Raw genomic sequence first — 18703 nt, 5'->3', positions numbered from 1 at the left:
ATCTGATATCGTGAATGATCTACACCTCAGAACTAAAAAACAATTTTCGAAGGCTCTTGCTTTTCATCGGAAGATACTTGCCGATGGGAATTCTGCTAGAACCAGACATGACCGTGCACTACTCTTCAAATTTGTTTCCCAGTCACGAAACCACGCCCCCTCCGTTCATCCCTCTAATATTCCTGACGATGAATGGGATGTTCACTTTGAATCGGAGTTTTCGTTTCCTGGTCCCCATCTTCAGGATCAGTATGATAAAGAATTAGATGCTTTCGTAGCTTCTTCGCCAAAAACACATCACACCTTGACAACTCGAGCAATAGAAAAGGCAACCCAAAAATTAAAGTGGAAGCTTTCCAGCGGCTTTGATTGTGTGGGAGCTATGCACCTAAAAAACGGAAACCCTCTTTTAACCAAACACCTCAAACTACTAACGTAGATGCTATTCATTCAATGCGCTGTGCTCTCAACATTCTCTATCGGTGAGCTTAGTTCAATCCCTAGAAATGGAAAATCAATACCCTAGTGCCCCTCCTTTCGGCCATTCACCGTTTAAAGCTCTCTTTGTAAACTTTTAAAACTTCTCTCTAGGGACGAACTTGAAGTAACGTACTATACACTCACAAACCAATTCGGCTTCAAACGAGAAACTGGCTGTGCTGACGCTCTCATTGTATTAGCAAACGCTCTTATTTATGTCAATTCTGCAGGAGAAAGTCTAGTTCTTGCTGGCCACGACGTAAGACGCGCATTTGACTCACTCATTCACTTTGCAATGTTTCTTAAAGCTGGTAGGCGTGGACTGAACCCGGATATAATTCGTACACTTAGGGATATGTATGCAGGGCTATCCATTCGACTGAAACTTCCGCCAGATAAAAATTTGTCTCCGATTCCTAGGAAAAGGCTCATACTAGTCTTAAAGGGTGCTCGATAAGGTAAAGGGCGTTTTTTTGTAAACCCCCCCCCCCCCGAAAATCATTATGTAAAACACTCCTCGAAAAAGATCCTGGATACAGCCCTGTTAGAAACATATTCTAATAAAAAATTAAATTAATAAAAACACTATCCCACAGAAACCCAGTCTGTGATTTCTAGTTCCCGTAAAGATCACTGTTCTTTGACATCTAAGACAAGTTTTTCTTTGAAAACCTAGGTAATTTAATTTTCTCTCTGAATTACTAAGACCTATATAAAGTTAAAAGACTTTTGAAGACAAAAGATGACAGCAATGTTTTTATGTTTATTATTTACGCTTATATCGAGTAACCAAGTGAAAAACTTATTAGCAAGATAAATTTTCTAAACATTTCTAAAGCATTTCTAAAGATACAATTTTCCTATCCAGCTTAAATTATTATCATTCCTGCTTGGAGAGCTAAAATACAAATTTTAACTTTTCTCATCACTCAGAATAAAGGCTAAAATGTGGCATTTTTCGGTGCCATTTACAGAGTTGATAAAGGTAGGAAACCAAAAATTGACAAATCGTTGAAAACCCTAGACTGGAGGTTTAGAGCCTCTACCAGATTACTGAGGGTCCACTGTATTCACAGTTTGTTTATATAGCTTTTCTGAATGTCTTCTTGTTTGCCAGGTTAAAATATTTGGTTTAAAAGACTATTACCAGGTTGGCTAAGATATTTGTGGGTCAGCATCATGTTGCTGTGGTGGTGTCAGAATACTAGAGTTGGCGTTTTCAATTTTTCCAGCATTTTACCTAATGGCTGGTGTTGCAGACCAGTAATACACTTGGTTGCACATCTCTGTACACCCTCGGTCAATTTTTTATCATACTTGTATGAGGGAAAGGTAAGAAAAGTACCAAAGTCAAGTGTACCAAACACTTGGTTGCACATCTCTGTACACCCTTAGTCAATTTTTTATCATACTTGTATGAGGGAAAGGTAAGAAAAGTACCAAAGTCCAAAACAGGCCTCACAATCACTTTATAGAGCCTTATGAAGACTTTCTGAGAACAACTTGAAGTAGTATATTTAAGTTGAGCAAGGCTAGAATTAGCCTTTGATACCACACACTGCATGTACTCATGGAATTTTAACTGGTCATCAAAATCAACTCCTAAGTCTCTTTCATCTGAGCTGGTTTTCAGCAGTAAGTTGTAGTCTGACTTGGAGTCAAACATTGTGTATGGGCTGGGGTATGGTTGCCAGTATGAAAGACACTGCATTTCGATATGTTAAATGCTGGCAGCCAGTCTGCAGTACATCCTTAAATTTTGGAGAGGTCTGATTGTATACTATACCTATTAGCAGGTGCAGAAATTTTGAATCATCAGCATATAGTCATACAAATTTGTTCCTTTTATCATGTTTTTTTATTGGAGGTGATGGAGTTCGTCCGGAATGATGTAGACTCGTCTGCTGACCACGCGCCTCTGGATATGGGGTTTCCCCTAACTAAACACTCCGATCAGGGTGGCCGCAACCTCTTGTGCCGGGTGGAGCCCACCCCAGGAATCTTAGTATCTAGGTTTAACCTGGCTCTAATCAGATTCCAGGCCTAGGGTCTGTTGGGCCAGCAACCCTCCACCTGAAATAAATTGCTACAAAAAGTGACAAAATAGCATCGGATCGGAACTTCATTTTAAGATTTCGACCATCGCGTGTCAAAGAACATGCTGACGACGTCAGAAAGACTGACAGACTAAATCTCCTGGACCAAAGGGGGTTTCAGATAGCCACCTGGAATGTTTTGTCTCTCAATGCACCCACATCAAAGAACCTACTCTCCATAGAGCTCCATAAGAATAAAGTGGCGATTGCTGGTCTCACAGAAACCCGTCTTATCGGAAGCGGAGAAGAGAAAATAGACAAAAATCACTCGTTGCTCCGGTCCGGAGGGAGCACGAAAAGGAATGGCGTTGGCCTTGCACTAAATAGTCTTGCAAGAAAGGCATTTCTCTTACATGAAGCCGCATCAGACAGACTAATGAAGGCCCGCTTTGGACACAAACATAGTAAAATGACTATTGTCGTATGCTATGACCAACGATTCTGACGACACCATCCAGGAAGAGTTCTACTCTGCTCTGACCACGCAACAGCGCATGATGATACGGGCGTTTGGCATGGCACAATTGGCCCTGTTTCTCCCGACCGACTTAACAACAATGGCCTTCGCCTACTTGAACTATGCTGATCCCATGACCTAGTCATCGCAAACACTTACTTTCAATGCAAAACCATCCAACAGTACACGTGGTATAGTAATGACGGTTGGACAAAGAAGATGATCGACTACATCATTATGTCTAAACGCTGGAGATCATCGCTGGAGAACTGCAGAGCTTACAGATCAGCTGAGCTCGGGAACCCCAACCACAGGCTTGGTTGTGCTGTAGTTTATCTCTGCCTTTAAGCACAACGATCAGAAAGAAAGACAGTTACTGCAGATATTGGAAAACTCCAGGAGCCAAATACTCGCCTGAAGTATAGTATTGAGATATCGAATCGCTTCGAGCTCCTTGGCACACTTAGCAGCAGTGAAGATACCTGGAAGTATTTTAAATCGCAGACAAGCGAAGCAGCACAATTGGTGCTTGGCAAGAGAGGTTTTCCGAAGAAATCTTGGCTAAAAAATGAAACACTGGAGGTTATAGAGCAAATACAAGGGCACGACTCCTGGAGGACATGGTGACTTATCGGAGACTTAATGGAGTGCGAAACAGTCTTATTCACCAGGACCGAACTCTGTAGCTTATGCTCTAAACTGCTGAAATACGCTGGTCCTACAATGCTCCTGTTTCACCACACTCTGTTCTCCACAATTTGGCAAATCGATATAATTCCTGAAGATTGGCAGAAAGGTGTCATCATCCCCTTATGGAAAAGGAAAGGCTCTAGAAACGGTCTAGAGTGTTTGCAACAGCAAAACTCTAAGAAATTTACAAATAAATTTCTTGTGAATTATTATCTCGATTTATCAGTAGTTGTACCGAACCAATCGTGCTCAAAATCCTCCTCAGGGCCATACTATGGTGTTTCTTTTGTGGATGGTGAAGTTTTTTTCCCCACATTAGAGTGCAGACGGTCTGTTATCATAGTAATATCCTTTCTTGTTTAGATTAAAGCTTATTCCAATAGGCAATGCATAGAACCCCCCCCCAAAAAAAAAGTCCCCCCAGATCCCACCCCAAATACTAATGAAATTGATCCCCATCCTCGCTGGTCAAGCTCACTATCACAAAGCTCACATGATAGCTCTAATTCTGAGAATAGGACAATGATCAGTGTAGGGGCTAATGTAACTATAAATGATGATAATTTGTTTCAAGAGGTCCTTTCTAGAAGCTCCAAAAAAAGGAAAAAAATCTCCCCAATCAAAAGTATTTCCCCTCCCCCTGCCCAAGATTCTCCCTCCCAAAACTTAGGAATTTACCTCAAAATTTCTCCTAATACCCCCTTTGAAATAAAAAGGATTATTGCAATGAGTTGCAATTTTCAATTGTTATAATCAATGTTTTCTCTTAACATTCACCGTGATGGATCTTCGCTGATAGCAGTCCCAGATCAGCAAGCAGTAGATACAATGATTAATCTAAAATCTCTTCTAAATATCCCGATTAATTCTTCTAAATGGAACCCACAACAATCCCCAACAAAAATAGTGTTATTATATAATGTTCCCCCAGAAATACCCATTCAGGTGTTAAAAGAAGGGCTCTCAGATAGGACTGGCAACACAATCCCTGTTGAAGATGTTACCCAACTTGGTAAACCTAACTCTAATGGCCTAAAAACAAGTAGATCTTTCTTATTTACACTGAAGGGAAAAATCAATATCCCAAAAAAGTTATTCCTATTTGGGCAAATCAAACCACACAAGGAATACAAGCCAAAACCTATCCAGTGTCAGAAGTGTCTCAAACTGGGACACACAACAAACAAATGCAATTAAATTCTCCTAGCATGTAGTAATTGTAAAGCATCCCATCGTAAAGAGTTGACAACTTGCAACAACACTCAGCCTACATGTATCAATTGTAAAGGCCCACATAAATCTACCAATAAATCACTATGCCCTGCATATAAGAAAAGAGCACTAACACTCCAAATAGCAACAGAGAAGGCCATTCCATACCCCTTTGCAGCTATGGAAGCAAATGCTGCCCAACCATACCAAATAAAGCCAATAATGAAACCAACCAAAACTCCCAAGTTAAACACTCCCAATGCATCAAGTACCCCTTACAAATTACCATCATCTAAGCCCCCTAGCTCACATCCCCATCAGAAAGAATCACCAAGTCAACGAGCCTCCTTGTCCAGTGAGATGAGGTCAGCCTGCCCCCCCCCGCCCAAGAAGAAACAAACCAGAAACACTACCAGAAATTAATCCCATAACTGACAAACAGGATGCACAACTAAACATGCAATCCCCAAATATATGCTTATTCATTCTAAAATGTAATGCAGTTCAGGCCATGAATATACATCAACTACAGAAAACAAAAATTATTGCAGAATTGGCAAAAATCTACATCCCTGATCATATGCTCATTCAAGCAAAAAAAGATCCTGCTTTACTATTAACAAAGCTGAATATTGATACACAGTCATATGAAAAATAAATCAACAACACAACACATATCAATACTCCAGTGGAACGTAAGATCACTCACAGAAAATAAGTTAAATGAAGTGATATCTTTTATGAATAATAATTCCATAAATATTGCTTGCCTCCAGGAAACTTATTTAACCCAAAGCTAACAAATTAAGTCTCTGGGATATACTATCCTGAAAAAGGATAGGTCATCAGAGAGAAAAGGAGGTGGAGTAGCTTTAATAGTTAAAAATAATATATAATTCTGTGGCATCAACTTTCCAGATTCTGTAAATGATGTTGATGCAATTTGTATCATTGTTTGGCTGAATAATACAAAAACTTACATAATAAGCTTTTATAACCCTAACGGCCAAACTACAGATGCCATGGATTTCTTCATATATATAAATAATTCTAATATGTTGAAAAATATCATTATTTGTGGAGACTTTAATGCCCACAGCCTTTTGTGGGGGAATAAACCAGCAAATAAAGCTGATAAGTTCATTGAGAGTATGACTTCAAATAATACTGAATTAGCTGTTGCTACCCCTCCAAACCTGAATACATATTTCAACCCCAAAAGTGGCAGTTTCTCTACATTTGACCTACAAATTGTGTCTTCAAATATTTTGAATAAAATTTATATAAATAAAATTGATAGTCTATGTACTGACCACTTTGCCATAGTTTGCTCCCTAAACGAACCTGCTGAAACCCTATCACATACCTCCAAATATATCAACACTAAAGCAAATCGGCTGCAAAATAAGTTCCAAAATAAGCTAAATGATGAAATTACAAGTTTCACCCAAAATTCATGCATTTCAAACGCAACAGCTGACACAGGTGCTGAAGTTTTGGCATCTTTACTAATAAATACAGCTAATCATGCTATCCCCAGGACAACACCCAGGAAAACCTTCCCTTAAACATATTCCCAAAGCATGGTGGACAGATGAGTTCCAAAATAAATGGAGAACAAAAAAGACAGCTAGGAGAACATTCTTAAAAAAAACAATACCTGTTACATATGTAAAAAAAATACAAGCAGAATTAAATCTAAAAAGGACCATAATAGACACTAAATATAACTATAGGAATAATTTCGCAAATAATCTCTCCAGAGAAACACAGGAGCCAATTATACATAAAGTCATAAGCCACATCTGTGGGAAAGACTTCCCCCAACCCACTCCTGTATGAGCTTATACATAATAATATCCATTATGACAATGATAAGGGAAAAGCTAAGCTATTTGCAACTCTTTTTGTTAATAGGGTAACATCAAATAATTGCAGCAAAATGCCCGCATTTCCTATGAAATCAAAATACCAGCCTCGCCCAGGATCCAAGTATATAAGCAACCCGTTTTGAATCCATGAGATGAATTATACAATACATCATAGTAGAACCAAGACTAGTGGCAGCTATGACAATATACACCCTACATTGATAAAGAATCTCACCCCTTCATACAAACAGGAACTTCAATTGTTATAATCATGCTTGGGCTTCATCTATGTTCCCCAATATCTGGAAATGTTCGTCCCTCCTACCAATCCTAAAGAAAAATAAACCCAAAAATAACCCTGAGTCTTATAGGCCCATAATGATTACTTCCGTGATTGGGAAGATAAAGGAAAAAACTATCTATTATCAACTCCTTTGATTTGTTGAAAAAAATAATATGATCCCTAAAACCCAAACTGAATTCAGGAAACACCACTCCGCAACAGATGCCTTCATATCGTTAAGAAATCTAATAAATTAATCATTCTAAAAAAATAATGTCCTAGTTGCAGCTTTCCTAGATTTTGAAGGGGCATATGACAATGTGAACCACCAAATCCTTTTTAATAAACTTGCAAACCTTGGACTACCCCCCAAGCTAATAGGCTATCTTTTATAAAATCTTTCATATAATTGCGAAGTTTCATTGTTTGTGTAGGTTCAGCCTCTTCACCCCAAAAGACAATAACCAAAGGCCTTCCTCAGGGAGCAGTCCTCAGCTGCCTCCTCTTTGCGCTGTATCTCTGGGACATGAACCTCCCCCACACGAATCTACATTATGCTGATAATCTGGTACTATGGTCATCTGGCAACACCTTTGAGATTGCAGAGTCAAAGCTGCAAAAGTCACTTTTCCAATTTGAAAAATTCTCTCAACATTCAGATTTACCCATTGCACCTACCAAGTCAAAAATAATCCAATTTCACTGAAAGCGAAATCATGTTAATGCAAGACTAACTCTAATTGGAACAACTATTCCAGAAGATAATCATATTCATTACCTAGGTCTCATGCTTGGCCAAAAACTTAATTTCAAACACAATAAAAAAATGCTATAGAAAAACAAGTATACTAAAAAGACTTCTTTCCACACCCTGGGGTTGTAAGGAGAAAACCTTACTCCAGTTTTATAAGTCACATATAAGACCCCATATTGACTATGGGCTCATCGTCTATAGTGCATGTGCAAGGACCCAGATGCAAAAAAATGAAACAATGCTAAACGATATAATACGTCTCATATTTGGTCTTAGAAAACCTCAAGCACCAAGTTTCAGCTTATGGAAAGTAGATTAACAACAATGAGAGAGAAATGTAGCTTTCTCTTGATAAAACATCTTACAAAAATTGAATCAAATAGCTCACACACCCTACATAATTGGTTAAGAAATCCAGCCATGTATAGAGGCATTGCAGATGAGTATGCCAATATTCAGAAGAAGTTCCCTGTACCCGCAAAGTCTATTGCACCTACTTTCCCCCAATCTCCTCCATGGAATTGGTCAATCCCCAAAATAAATGCTGATTTCTCAAAGTGGACTAAAGATTTAACCCCCAGTGCTTTTGTCCAGAAGAAATTCGCTGAACCTAAATAAAATTACTTATAAAAACCATTTCCAGATTTTTGTTGATGGGTCCAAAATGAATGAGAAGGTAGCAAGTGGTGCTTTCCTTCCTCACCTGAAAATTGCAATGGGTGAGAGATTGTATAATAATGTATCTATAATGTCAGCAGAGTTAAATGCCATAATCATGGCATTAGAACACCTTATGGAAAATAAACCCTTGATTGCTAATTCAAATAATATTATAGTTTATTCTGACTCTTTATCAAGCCTTGAGTTGTGGTCTTCAGCTCCTCAGTATAAGCTGGATATTGACACTTATCATTGTCTTAGTATTATTGATAATCTTTCTTCAACTGGCATAAGAAATTATCTTCAGTATGTTCCTAGCCACTCCGGCATATGCGTTAATCATCAGGTTGACGAAATAGCAAAAAATGTTATAAATTTACCAGCCAAGTGGGGGACCAATCCCCATTACATATATTTACCGATAGAGACTATCAAATGTTTTTTTTCATAAGAACAATGCTACCATTTCCCCCTTTCCCAATAATTATTTTTCTAAAATTTATCATAGAATTTGTTCTGGAACAAATGGACTAAATTTTCTTGTATTCTCGTATCAGTTTCCAAAGTGGTTCAGTTCCCCTGTCCCCTCTTTGCAGGTATTGTATTAGGAATAATGAAACAATTGACCACTGCCTATTTGAATGTAATATGCTGATGTCTGCACAGCATACCTTGCATTGTAAACTGTTAAAGTGCTTCAAACACCACAAAATCTCACTATCAGCCAAGAGCCTAGCCAACTATACCTGCACACAGAGCACAGAAATCGATATCTATCATCTTATATTTGAACTCCTTGAGTCAAAAGATCTACTGAAAGATATCTGAGGATATCTAATAAATAAGAGACAACCAAGCCAGTAGCTTTGTAGCCCACAGAGTAAAGCAAAAGGAAAAGGGCTAAATAGTATCAACTGAAAAGCCCGCCTGCTGTGAAATAGAAGAAGAAGAAGAAACGACTGTTCAAACTGCCGTGGAAAAACTCTGCTGTCAGTCCCAGGAAAACTTTTCTCAATGGTCCTGCTGGATTGTTGTCGGAATATAGTTCGTGGGAATTGGCAACCTGAACAAGCTGCTTTTATGTCGGACCGTTCCACCATCGAGCAGATTTTCACGATTAGACATATAATACAAAAAGTCACGGAGTTCCGCCAGAAGGCTTTTTTGCCTTCGTTGACTTCCGTGCTGCGTTCAACTCAGTGGACCGAGAGGCACTTTGGAAGATTTTAGCATGGACTGGCCTCCCCGAGAAATACTGCAGATTTTTCAAAGCTTTACATCATGGCACAGAGAGCTGTGTTCAAGTCAATGGCCAGCGCAGCCCATTCTTCCAAATCACAACAGGGCTGCGTTAAGGATGTGCAGTGGCCCCAGAGCTCTTCAATGTCATCATAGACCACGTTATGACAAAGACGACTTCACATCTCAACTTTAAACTCAAGTTTGGAGATCGCGTCATCTCAGATGCTGATTTTGTTGATGACCTGGCCATCCAAGTGGACTGCATGGATCAATTGTTAAAAGCGCCACAAATCTTACGAGAAGAGGCCGCAATTTTGGGACAGCAGATAAACTGGAAGAAAACAAAAATTATGGCCATAGACCCGTCTTCTCCAGCTGTCATTTATCCAGTTAGTCTAAACAGAATAACTAGCACAGAAGTTGTCCAAAGGTTTACCTACCTGGTATCCTCGACTTCTTCAGATGGCTCCCTTCTCCCCAAGCTGCAAGCAAGGATATTCGAGGCGTCTTCTGCCATGGGCAGGTTGAACTGTCACCTTTGGCGAAAACTGAATATCAGTCATTTAAACAAACTGCAAACTTTCAAACGCCCTCATCAGTTCTGTGATGCTTTATGAAACTGAGACTTGGCAAGCACCAGCTACAGCCCTAATCAATAGATTCCGGTTAAAGAGTCTGAGAAGGATAGAAGGTCTATGGTGGGTCGACTTCGCGAGTAACGAGAAGCTGCTGCATGTCACCAAGCAGTTCTGGTTTTCTACCCACGCAGCCGAGCGTATCTTACGGTGGTTCGGACATCTACTTCAAATGCCCCCGCGCTTATCTGCAAAGATGATATTTGACTTTGACCCTGTCAAAGCTGGTTGGAAGCGACCTCGCTGCCGACTAAAGAAGCGATGATCCGACAGCGTATCCAAGTTCCTAGCAATGGCAAATATAAGACTGAGTGAAGCGCAAACACATGTAATAGACCAAAGTGGATGGAGGAGGCAGACATCACTCTCTATGCCGAGTAGCACTCGGCAGGAGACCTAAGTCAAGTCAAATAAGTCTTTTATCATGTCACTTACAAAGTAGGGGCCAGTGCTGTACTATGTGGCACACCACTGATCACCTCATATAGACTTGAGAAGGCCTTCTCACTTTTCAGGAGTCAAAAGATATCCGAGGGCAACTAGCCCCCTTCTAAACCCTTGTTTCCCCAAGCCCATCCAATATAATTTTTAAAATAGCCATTTCATTGAAAATAGTTCGAAGGTCAGATAAGAAAAACTCATGTATCTACGCAACCCCCCAGGGCCGGGAGCCAGGAGTTCTAAGTAATGCTCTGGGGGCATAGATAGTTCTTATGGATGGGATGCTTGTATAAACTTCGGAGAGGGCTCATTTGATTGGAAATTGAAAGTTCTTGTTCACATTTTAAGAGTCAAAAGAGATGATAGGGCAACTAGCCCCCCTCCACGCCCTAAATGTATCCGAAAAAAATTTTTAGATAGAAATTTTGTTGAAAATAGTTCAAAGTTCAGATAGCAAAAGCTCCGGTGTCGACACAGCCCCCAAGGAATGGGGGTAGGCCTTGTAAGTTACCTTGTAAGTTATGCCCTGGGGGCATATATGGTTGTTATGGAAGGAATGCTTGCATAAACTTCATAGAGGGCTCATTTGATTGAAAATTGGAAGTTTTAGTTCGCTTTTTAAGAGTCAAAAGCGATCGGGGGGCAGCTAGTCCCCCCCCCCACACTCCATTTATTTTTTTTCCCAGACGCACTTTAAATAGAAGGGGTCGCCGTATAAATTTCAAAGGGGGCTCATTTGATTGGAAATCGAGTTCTGGTGCCATTTTTAAGTCAAAAGTGATAGGAGTGCATCTAGCCCCCCCCCCTCCCTCAAGCCCTGTTTCCCCAAAAACATCTGATAAAAAAATTTAAGTAGTCATTTTGTTAAAAATAGTTCAAAGATCATATAACAAAAACTCCTTTATGTATGGCCATTTTGTTAAAAATATTTCAAAGGCCAGATAAGAAAAACTCCTGTGTTGACGCAACCCTCCAGGGCCCAGGGCAGGTGTTGTAAGTATTGCTCCAGGGGCATATATGGTTCTTACGGCAGGTATACTCGTACACACTTTGGAGATTGATTGTTTATTTAATTCCTGTTTGTTTTAAGTTTCATTTATGCTTGAATAGCAAAATATTTTTTTTCGTTTAAAACTTGATTTTCATATTCAATCTAAGCATTACTCGCTTTAAGATCTATTTATTCATTTATATTATTACTTGTTGTATGTTTTTGCTATGATTGTTTATTCAATTTCTGTTTGTTTTGGGCTTCATTTATTCTTTAATAGTAATTTCTGGTCGTTTTGAGTTTGAATTTTAATAGGTATTTGTATCTACTGAGCTTAAGTTTAAATGGCCTATACTTTTCTTCGAAAAACTTATTTTTCGGAAATTTTTTTTAAACTAATTTTTGTTTGTTTTTGATTGCAAAAAGTTCCAAGTTTTAAAAATCCCTTATTTCAAAATCAAACTTTTAAAAAAAAAAAAATATTCATCAAAGTATCAAACCTGGTATCAAAGTAACAATATCAAAGTGAAAAAATAGGTTTGTGTCAACCTTGGAGTTTTTATTATCTGATGTTTGAACTATTTTTAACAAAATGGTTATCTCAAAATTTTTATTGGATGGGTTTGGGGAAGAAAGGGCGGGAGGGGGGCTCATTGCCCTTGGGTCTCTTTTGACTCTTTAAAAGTGAACTAGAACTTTCTATTTTCAATCAAATGAGCCCTCTCTGAAGTTTATACAAGCATACCTTCCATAAGAGCCATATATACCTCCAGAGTATAACATACAATGCCTGTCCCTGGGCCCAAGGGGCTTGTGTCAACTCTGGAGTTTTAATATCTGATGTTTGAACTATTTTCAACAAAATGGTCTCCTCAAATTTCTATTGGATGGGTTTATCCATCCGATAAACCCAAAGGTGTGGAGGGTGAGAGAGGCTAGTTGCCCTCCAATCTTTTTTTACTCTGAGAAAATGAACTAGAAACTTTTAATTTCCATTCAAATGAGCCCTCTCTGAAGTTTATATGGGCATCCCTTTCTTAACAACCATATACGTCCCCAGGACATAACTTGCAATGCCTGTCCCCCAGGCCCAGGGGGTTGTGTTGACACTGGAGTTTTTGTTATCTGACCTTTGAACTATTTTACAAAATGACTATTTCAAAATTTGTATCGGATGGATTTGGGGGAAAAGAGCGTAGGAGGGGTTATAGGGGCCCTCTTATGTCTTTTGACTCTTAAAAATTGAACTAGAACTTTCAATTCAAATAAGCCCTCTCCGAAGTTTATACAAGCATCTGTTCCATAAGTGCCATATATGGCCCCAGGGCATAACTTACAATGCCTGCCCTGGGCCCTTTGTGGTTGTGTTGACAAAAGAGTTTTTTTTTTATCTGACCTGTGAACTATTTTAACAAAATAGGTAACTCAAATTTTTTATCGGATGCATTTGGGGGAAAGGGGGCTTGGGGGGCTAGTTGCCCTCTGACCTCTTTTGATTCTTAAAAACTGAACTTGAACTTTCAATTTCCAATCAAATGAGCTCTCTCTGAAGTTTATACGAGCATCCCTTCCACAACAGCTGTATATGTCCCCAGGCATAACTTACAACGCCTATCCCAGGCCCTGAAGGATTGTGTTGACCCTGGAGTTTTTGTTATATGATCCTTGAACCATTTTAAAAAAATGGCTCTCACAAAATTCTTATCAGATGGGTTTGAGGAAAATATGGTTTGGAAAGGGGAGAGGGGCTGGTTGCCCTCTGATCTCTTTTGACTCTTAAAAAGTGAATGAGAACTTTCAATTTCCAATCATATGAGCCCTTTCTGAAGTTTATACAAGCATCCCTTCCATAAGAACTATATATACCCCCAGAGCATTACTTAAGCCTACAAAACCTGCCTCCAGGCTATGGGGGATTGTATTGATTCCCTGAGTTTTCATTATATGATCTTTGAACTATTTTAAAAAATGGCTATCCCAAAGTTCTTATTGGATGGGTTTGAGGAAATAGGGCATAGAGGGGTTTGAGATGGGTTTATTGGATGGGTTTGAGGGGGGGGGCTAGTTGCCCTCTGATATCTTTTGACTCTTTAAAATTGAACTAGAACTTTTAATTTCCAATCAAATGAGCCTGTTCAGGGAATTATACCTTTGATCAGGACACTCCCCCCACCTTTTTCAGGGCAAGTGTTACAAGTTATGCCCTGGGGGCATATAGATTTTTATTGAAATCTTTGTTGTAGAAACTTGAAAAAGGGCTCATTTGATTGGAAATTAAAATTGCTAGTGCTCTTTTTAATAGTCGAAAGTGATTTGAGGGCAACTAACCCCCCTCTCATGCCCATCTTTTCCCCAAACACATCCAATCAATTTTTTAGATAGCTATTTTGTTAAATGTGTTTGAATGTTTAAGAAAATAGTTCTATAAAGACGAAACACCCCTCCCCCCCCCCCACAGCCCTCAGGGCAAGGGTTGTAAGTTGTGCCCTGGGGGCATATAAGGTTTTTATTGAAAGTGTTGTTGTAGAGAATTCAAAAGGGCTCTTTTAATTGAATGGGGTAGTGCATTTTTTAATAGCTGAAAATACTGGGGCGCAACTAACACCCCTCTCAAACCCAACATTTTCCCAAACACATCCAATCAAAGTTTTGAGATATCCATTTTGTTCAACATAGTTGAAAGTTCTGGAAATTATGTTTTTTAGGATAATAACCCCCTCAAAGCCCTCAGGGCAAGGGTTGTAAGTTATGCCCTGGGGGCATATAAGCTTTATATAGAAAGTTGTTGTAGAAATTTCAAAAAGGGCTCATTTGATTGGAAATTGAAATTGCCCTTTTTAATAGTCAAAAGTGAGTGGAGACTAATCAGCCCCCCTCTCACACCCACCATTTCCCCAACAACAGTCAATCAAAGTTTAGAGATAGCCATTTTGTTCAACGTAGTCAAAAGTTCTGGAAATTATGTAATTAAGGATGACAAACCCCCCAGGGAAAAGGTTGTAAGTTATGCCCTGGGGGCATATAAGGTTTTTTTTGATAGAGTTGTTGTAAAACTTCAAAAGGGGCTCATTCAATTGGAATTGAGAGGGCTAGTGCCCTTTTTAATAGTTGAAAGTGATGGAAGGGTAACTAACCCCCCTCTCATGCCCACCATTTCTCCAAGCATACCCAATCAACACTTTCAGATAGCCATTTTGTTAAACATAGTAGAAAGTTCTGGAAATTAGGTATTTGAGTATGACACGCCCCCCCCCCCAGCCCTCAGGGCAAGGGTTGTAAGTTATGGCATGGGGGCATATAAGGTTTTTATTGAAAGTGTTGTCATAGAAACTTGAAAAGGGCTCATTTGATTGGAAATTAAAAGGGCTAGTGCCATTTTTAATAGTTTTAAAGTGATTGGAGAGCAACTAACACCCCTCTCACACCCACCATTTCCCCAAACACATCCAATCAAAATTTTAAAATAGCCATTTTGTTGAACACAGTTGAAAGTTCTGGAAATTAGGTCTTAGAGGATGACAACCACCCTAACTGCCCTTTGGATAAGGGCTATAATTTATGCCCTGGGGGCATATAAGGTGTTTATAGCATGCTTTGTCATTTCAAAAAGGGCTTATTTGATTGGAAATTGAAAGGCCTAGTGCCCTTTTTAATAGAAGGCTTGACATTTTTATAGTAAAGATTGGTGTGGGTACAATGTATTATTTTTTTTTTGTTTTTGTTATTTAGACAAGGGCACTTTGTTTCAAAAGAGGTGTCATCAGAACTTCAAAAAGGGCTCATTTGATTGAAAATAGAAAAGGCTAAGGCCATATGTTTAATAGTCAAAAGTGATTGAAGGGCAACTAATCTCCCTCCCATGCCCTCCCTCTCATTTCCCCATTATGTTTAAAAACTAAATGTTACCTCAAGATTAAATCAAAATGCACTGTGTTAATGCTATTTCCCAATAAGGCATCTCAGCAGTATCCCAAGAACAACTGAAGGTATTATGTTCAAACTTTTGGGGCTACTTCTGCTCTTAAAACTTAACCAAATCAAAATAGCATAAGTGTATCCAAGCTATCAAAAAAAGTAAACAGATTATTTTTGTGAATGGTATTAAGTTTTCCATTTCAGGTCAACTAGAGGAAGTATGAAACTAAATTAAACACTAATATTTGTGTCCAGATTTTTAAAAGGATGTATTTTGTTAAAAATTGCTGAAAATTTTTCTCCAGCATACAAATGGCAGGCCAAACTATAAATTCTTAAAAGAAACAAAAAGATTTAAAGTATTATTTTCTTTTTCCCTGAAAAGACTATGTAATTATAAACAAACAGAAATTAATTTAAAAAAAAATTTCCACAAAATAAGTTTTTCAAAGAAAAGTAAAGAACTCCAAAGAAAAGTAAAGAAAAGTAATTAAACAAAAAATGAGCAAAAATAAAATCAAATAATCTACTAAGCATGAAACTACCGCAAATCAGCATTGATAAATAAATGAAACCCAAAACAAACAGAAATTACAATAAATAACCAAGTCAAACTCAAAATGAGCAGAAATTAACATAAGTTGGGCTCAAAACCCCAATGCCTTCCCAAGGCCAGAAAAAAATTTTCACTTTACTGAAAAAAATACAAATGAAAGTGCATTGTCAGTTTAATATATATATACTGATATTTAGCAATCAAAATAATAATATGATTTCATTTATTAAAGTTATAAAAGTAAAAACATCTATATTTTTCAGTAAGTGCAAATTATGTTCTGGCCTTGGGAAGGCATAGGGGTTTTGAGCTGAACTTATGTTAATTTCTGCTCATTTTGAGTTTGACCTGGTTATTTATGCTAATTTCTGTTCATTTTGGGTTTTATCTATTTATCAATGCTGATTTGCAGTAGTTTCATGCTTAGTAGATTATTTGATTTTATTTTTGCTCATTTTTTGTTTAATGGAGTTCTTTACTTTTCTTTGAAAATCTTATTTTGTGAAAAAAGTTTTTTTACTTGATTTAGAGAAAAAAAAACATTCACATGGCTTAAAATTCTACTGAAATAACAAGAATTGCATTTTTCAGAACTAAAACCAGAGGAAAAGAAAGTGATAACTGAAAATTAAAGTAAATGTGGTTTTGTCCTAATTCCAATAGCCTAGGTATAGATATGCCAATTCCCAAGTAGGCAAATTTCCAAGACTCAGAAATCAGAAGAGAGCTAACATAGAAGCTTGGCAAAATGTGTTAAAAGACACATCCAGAGGTATGCTCACCTTTAAAGCTAAGTAAGCAAATTACAAATTAATTGGTAAATTTTTACCAAATCATATTATTGGCTTACAAATAAAGTGAATATACCACTCAATGCCTTTTTTTAAGCTCTTTATGAATATAATAGGCTAATCAGTTTTGTCGGAAATGAATTTTAGCCCCCACCCCTATATATACCAATTCAGGGTATATATTTACACATTAGGGGGTGAGGGAAAGTTTAATCTTACCTCTTATTTACATCAGAAATAAAATTTACCCTCACCCCCCTAATGTGCAAATATATACCCTGAATTGGTATAAATAGGGGTGGGGGGTAAAACTTATTTCCGAAAAAATGATTATTATATTTGGAAAGAGCATAAAAAAAGGCATCGATTGGTATGTTTACTTTATTCGTAAGTCAATAATCTGATTTAGTAAAAATTTATCAAAATATCAATTTTTATTTTTCATTGGGCTAATATTGAAATATCAGAGAAAGAAAAAAAATCTTACGGAAGTAACATTTTGCATATCAGTATTTACTTTAACCCAAAAAGCAGATACTTCTTTTTGAGTTTCATCATTAATGTTAATAGGTTCTGGGGAATTTGACATTTTGTTCAAAATAGTTAAGCTTCAGCTATTTTCTACACGAACAGACCTAGGTCAGGGTTAAGTCGCCATCTATTTTTAAATAGAATAGATACCATGGCCTTCCAATAGCCCACTCAAATGCTGGGTTTAGAGGGTAGGAATTTTGTTATAGTTTCCCTATGGTGTCGATCAGGTTTTCATCTATCATCGAGCCAAAATGAGCAAGCATTTTAAAAAAAGGAAAGCATGTCAATTGTTAAGCATGCAAATGTTCAAAATTTGGTGGTTCCTTTTCAGAACCACCAGTTTTCCTACGATAGAATAATGCTCTATATAAAGCGAACAATTCTTATTTCTAACGACAGGTTCTGAAGTTTTTCACCAAAATTTTGGCAACAGAAAGCGCGCATAAATACATATTAAGTGTGCTGATCAGCTCTTACCGATCAGTTTCCCTATGCGTCTGAACATGTTATAGCACGGTATAAATACAATAACAGTAAGTAAAAGTCCTATACTCATATATATATATATATATATATATATATATATATATATATATATATATATATATATATATATATATATATATATATATATATATATATATATATATATATATATATATATATATATATATATACATATAGACATTCACGTAAGACCTCTGCCTGACCGTTTTCATTGCACAAAAGTAAATATAGAGCATAAACATGTATGGCATGGGGGTTTTCATGAGTAGGGCTGACAACCGCCATTCCTTCTCAAAACCGAAAAATAATTTGCACTTTACTGAAAACAAATACATACAATATGTTTTCAAGTTTTTCTACTTTAATAAATAACAAATTATTAAGACTTCAAGGTATAAACATCAGTATATGTATTTTAAACTGACAATGTACGGTATTTTTTTTTTTTTCAGGAAAACGCAAATTATGTTCTGGTCTTGAGAAGGCATGGGGGTTGTCAGCCCTACTCATGTTAATTTTTGCTTGTTTTGAGTTTCCCTCGATTATTTTTTTGTAATTTCTGTTTGTTTTGAGTTTCATTTATTTATT

The 18703-nt window shown here is 37.5% G+C and overlaps 2 protein-coding genes across 4 annotated transcripts in view; one reads left to right on the top strand and one right to left on the bottom strand.

The window, feature by feature from the left end:
• Nf-YC (nuclear factor Y-box C) overlaps positions 1–17695 on the bottom strand; it is a 149716-nt gene extending 132021 nt beyond the window's left edge. Inside the window, exon 1 of the mRNA XM_089099450.1 lies at positions 17562–17695. Within this exon, the coding sequence (XP_088955576.1) occupies positions 17562–17663 (102 nt within the window). The 5' untranslated portion in view covers positions 17664–17695. The remainder of the gene's footprint in view (positions 1–17561) is intronic.
• The window catches only part of LOC148945476 (cardioacceleratory peptide receptor-like), a 593562-nt gene that overhangs the window by 375866 nt on the left and 198993 nt on the right, over positions 1–18703 (top strand). The window lies entirely within an intron of this gene.

Source organism: Artemia sp. Qi Xiang Cuo, chromosome 13 (assembly GCF_049724085.1).
Source record: "Artemia sp. Qi Xiang Cuo chromosome 13, ASM4972408v1, whole genome shotgun sequence".
Classification (NCBI taxonomy): Eukaryota; Metazoa; Arthropoda; class Branchiopoda; order Anostraca; family Artemiidae; genus Artemia; species Artemia sp. Qi Xiang Cuo.
Note: the sequence above shows the minus strand (reverse complement) of the source record. Positions and strands in the feature narration are given on the sequence as shown.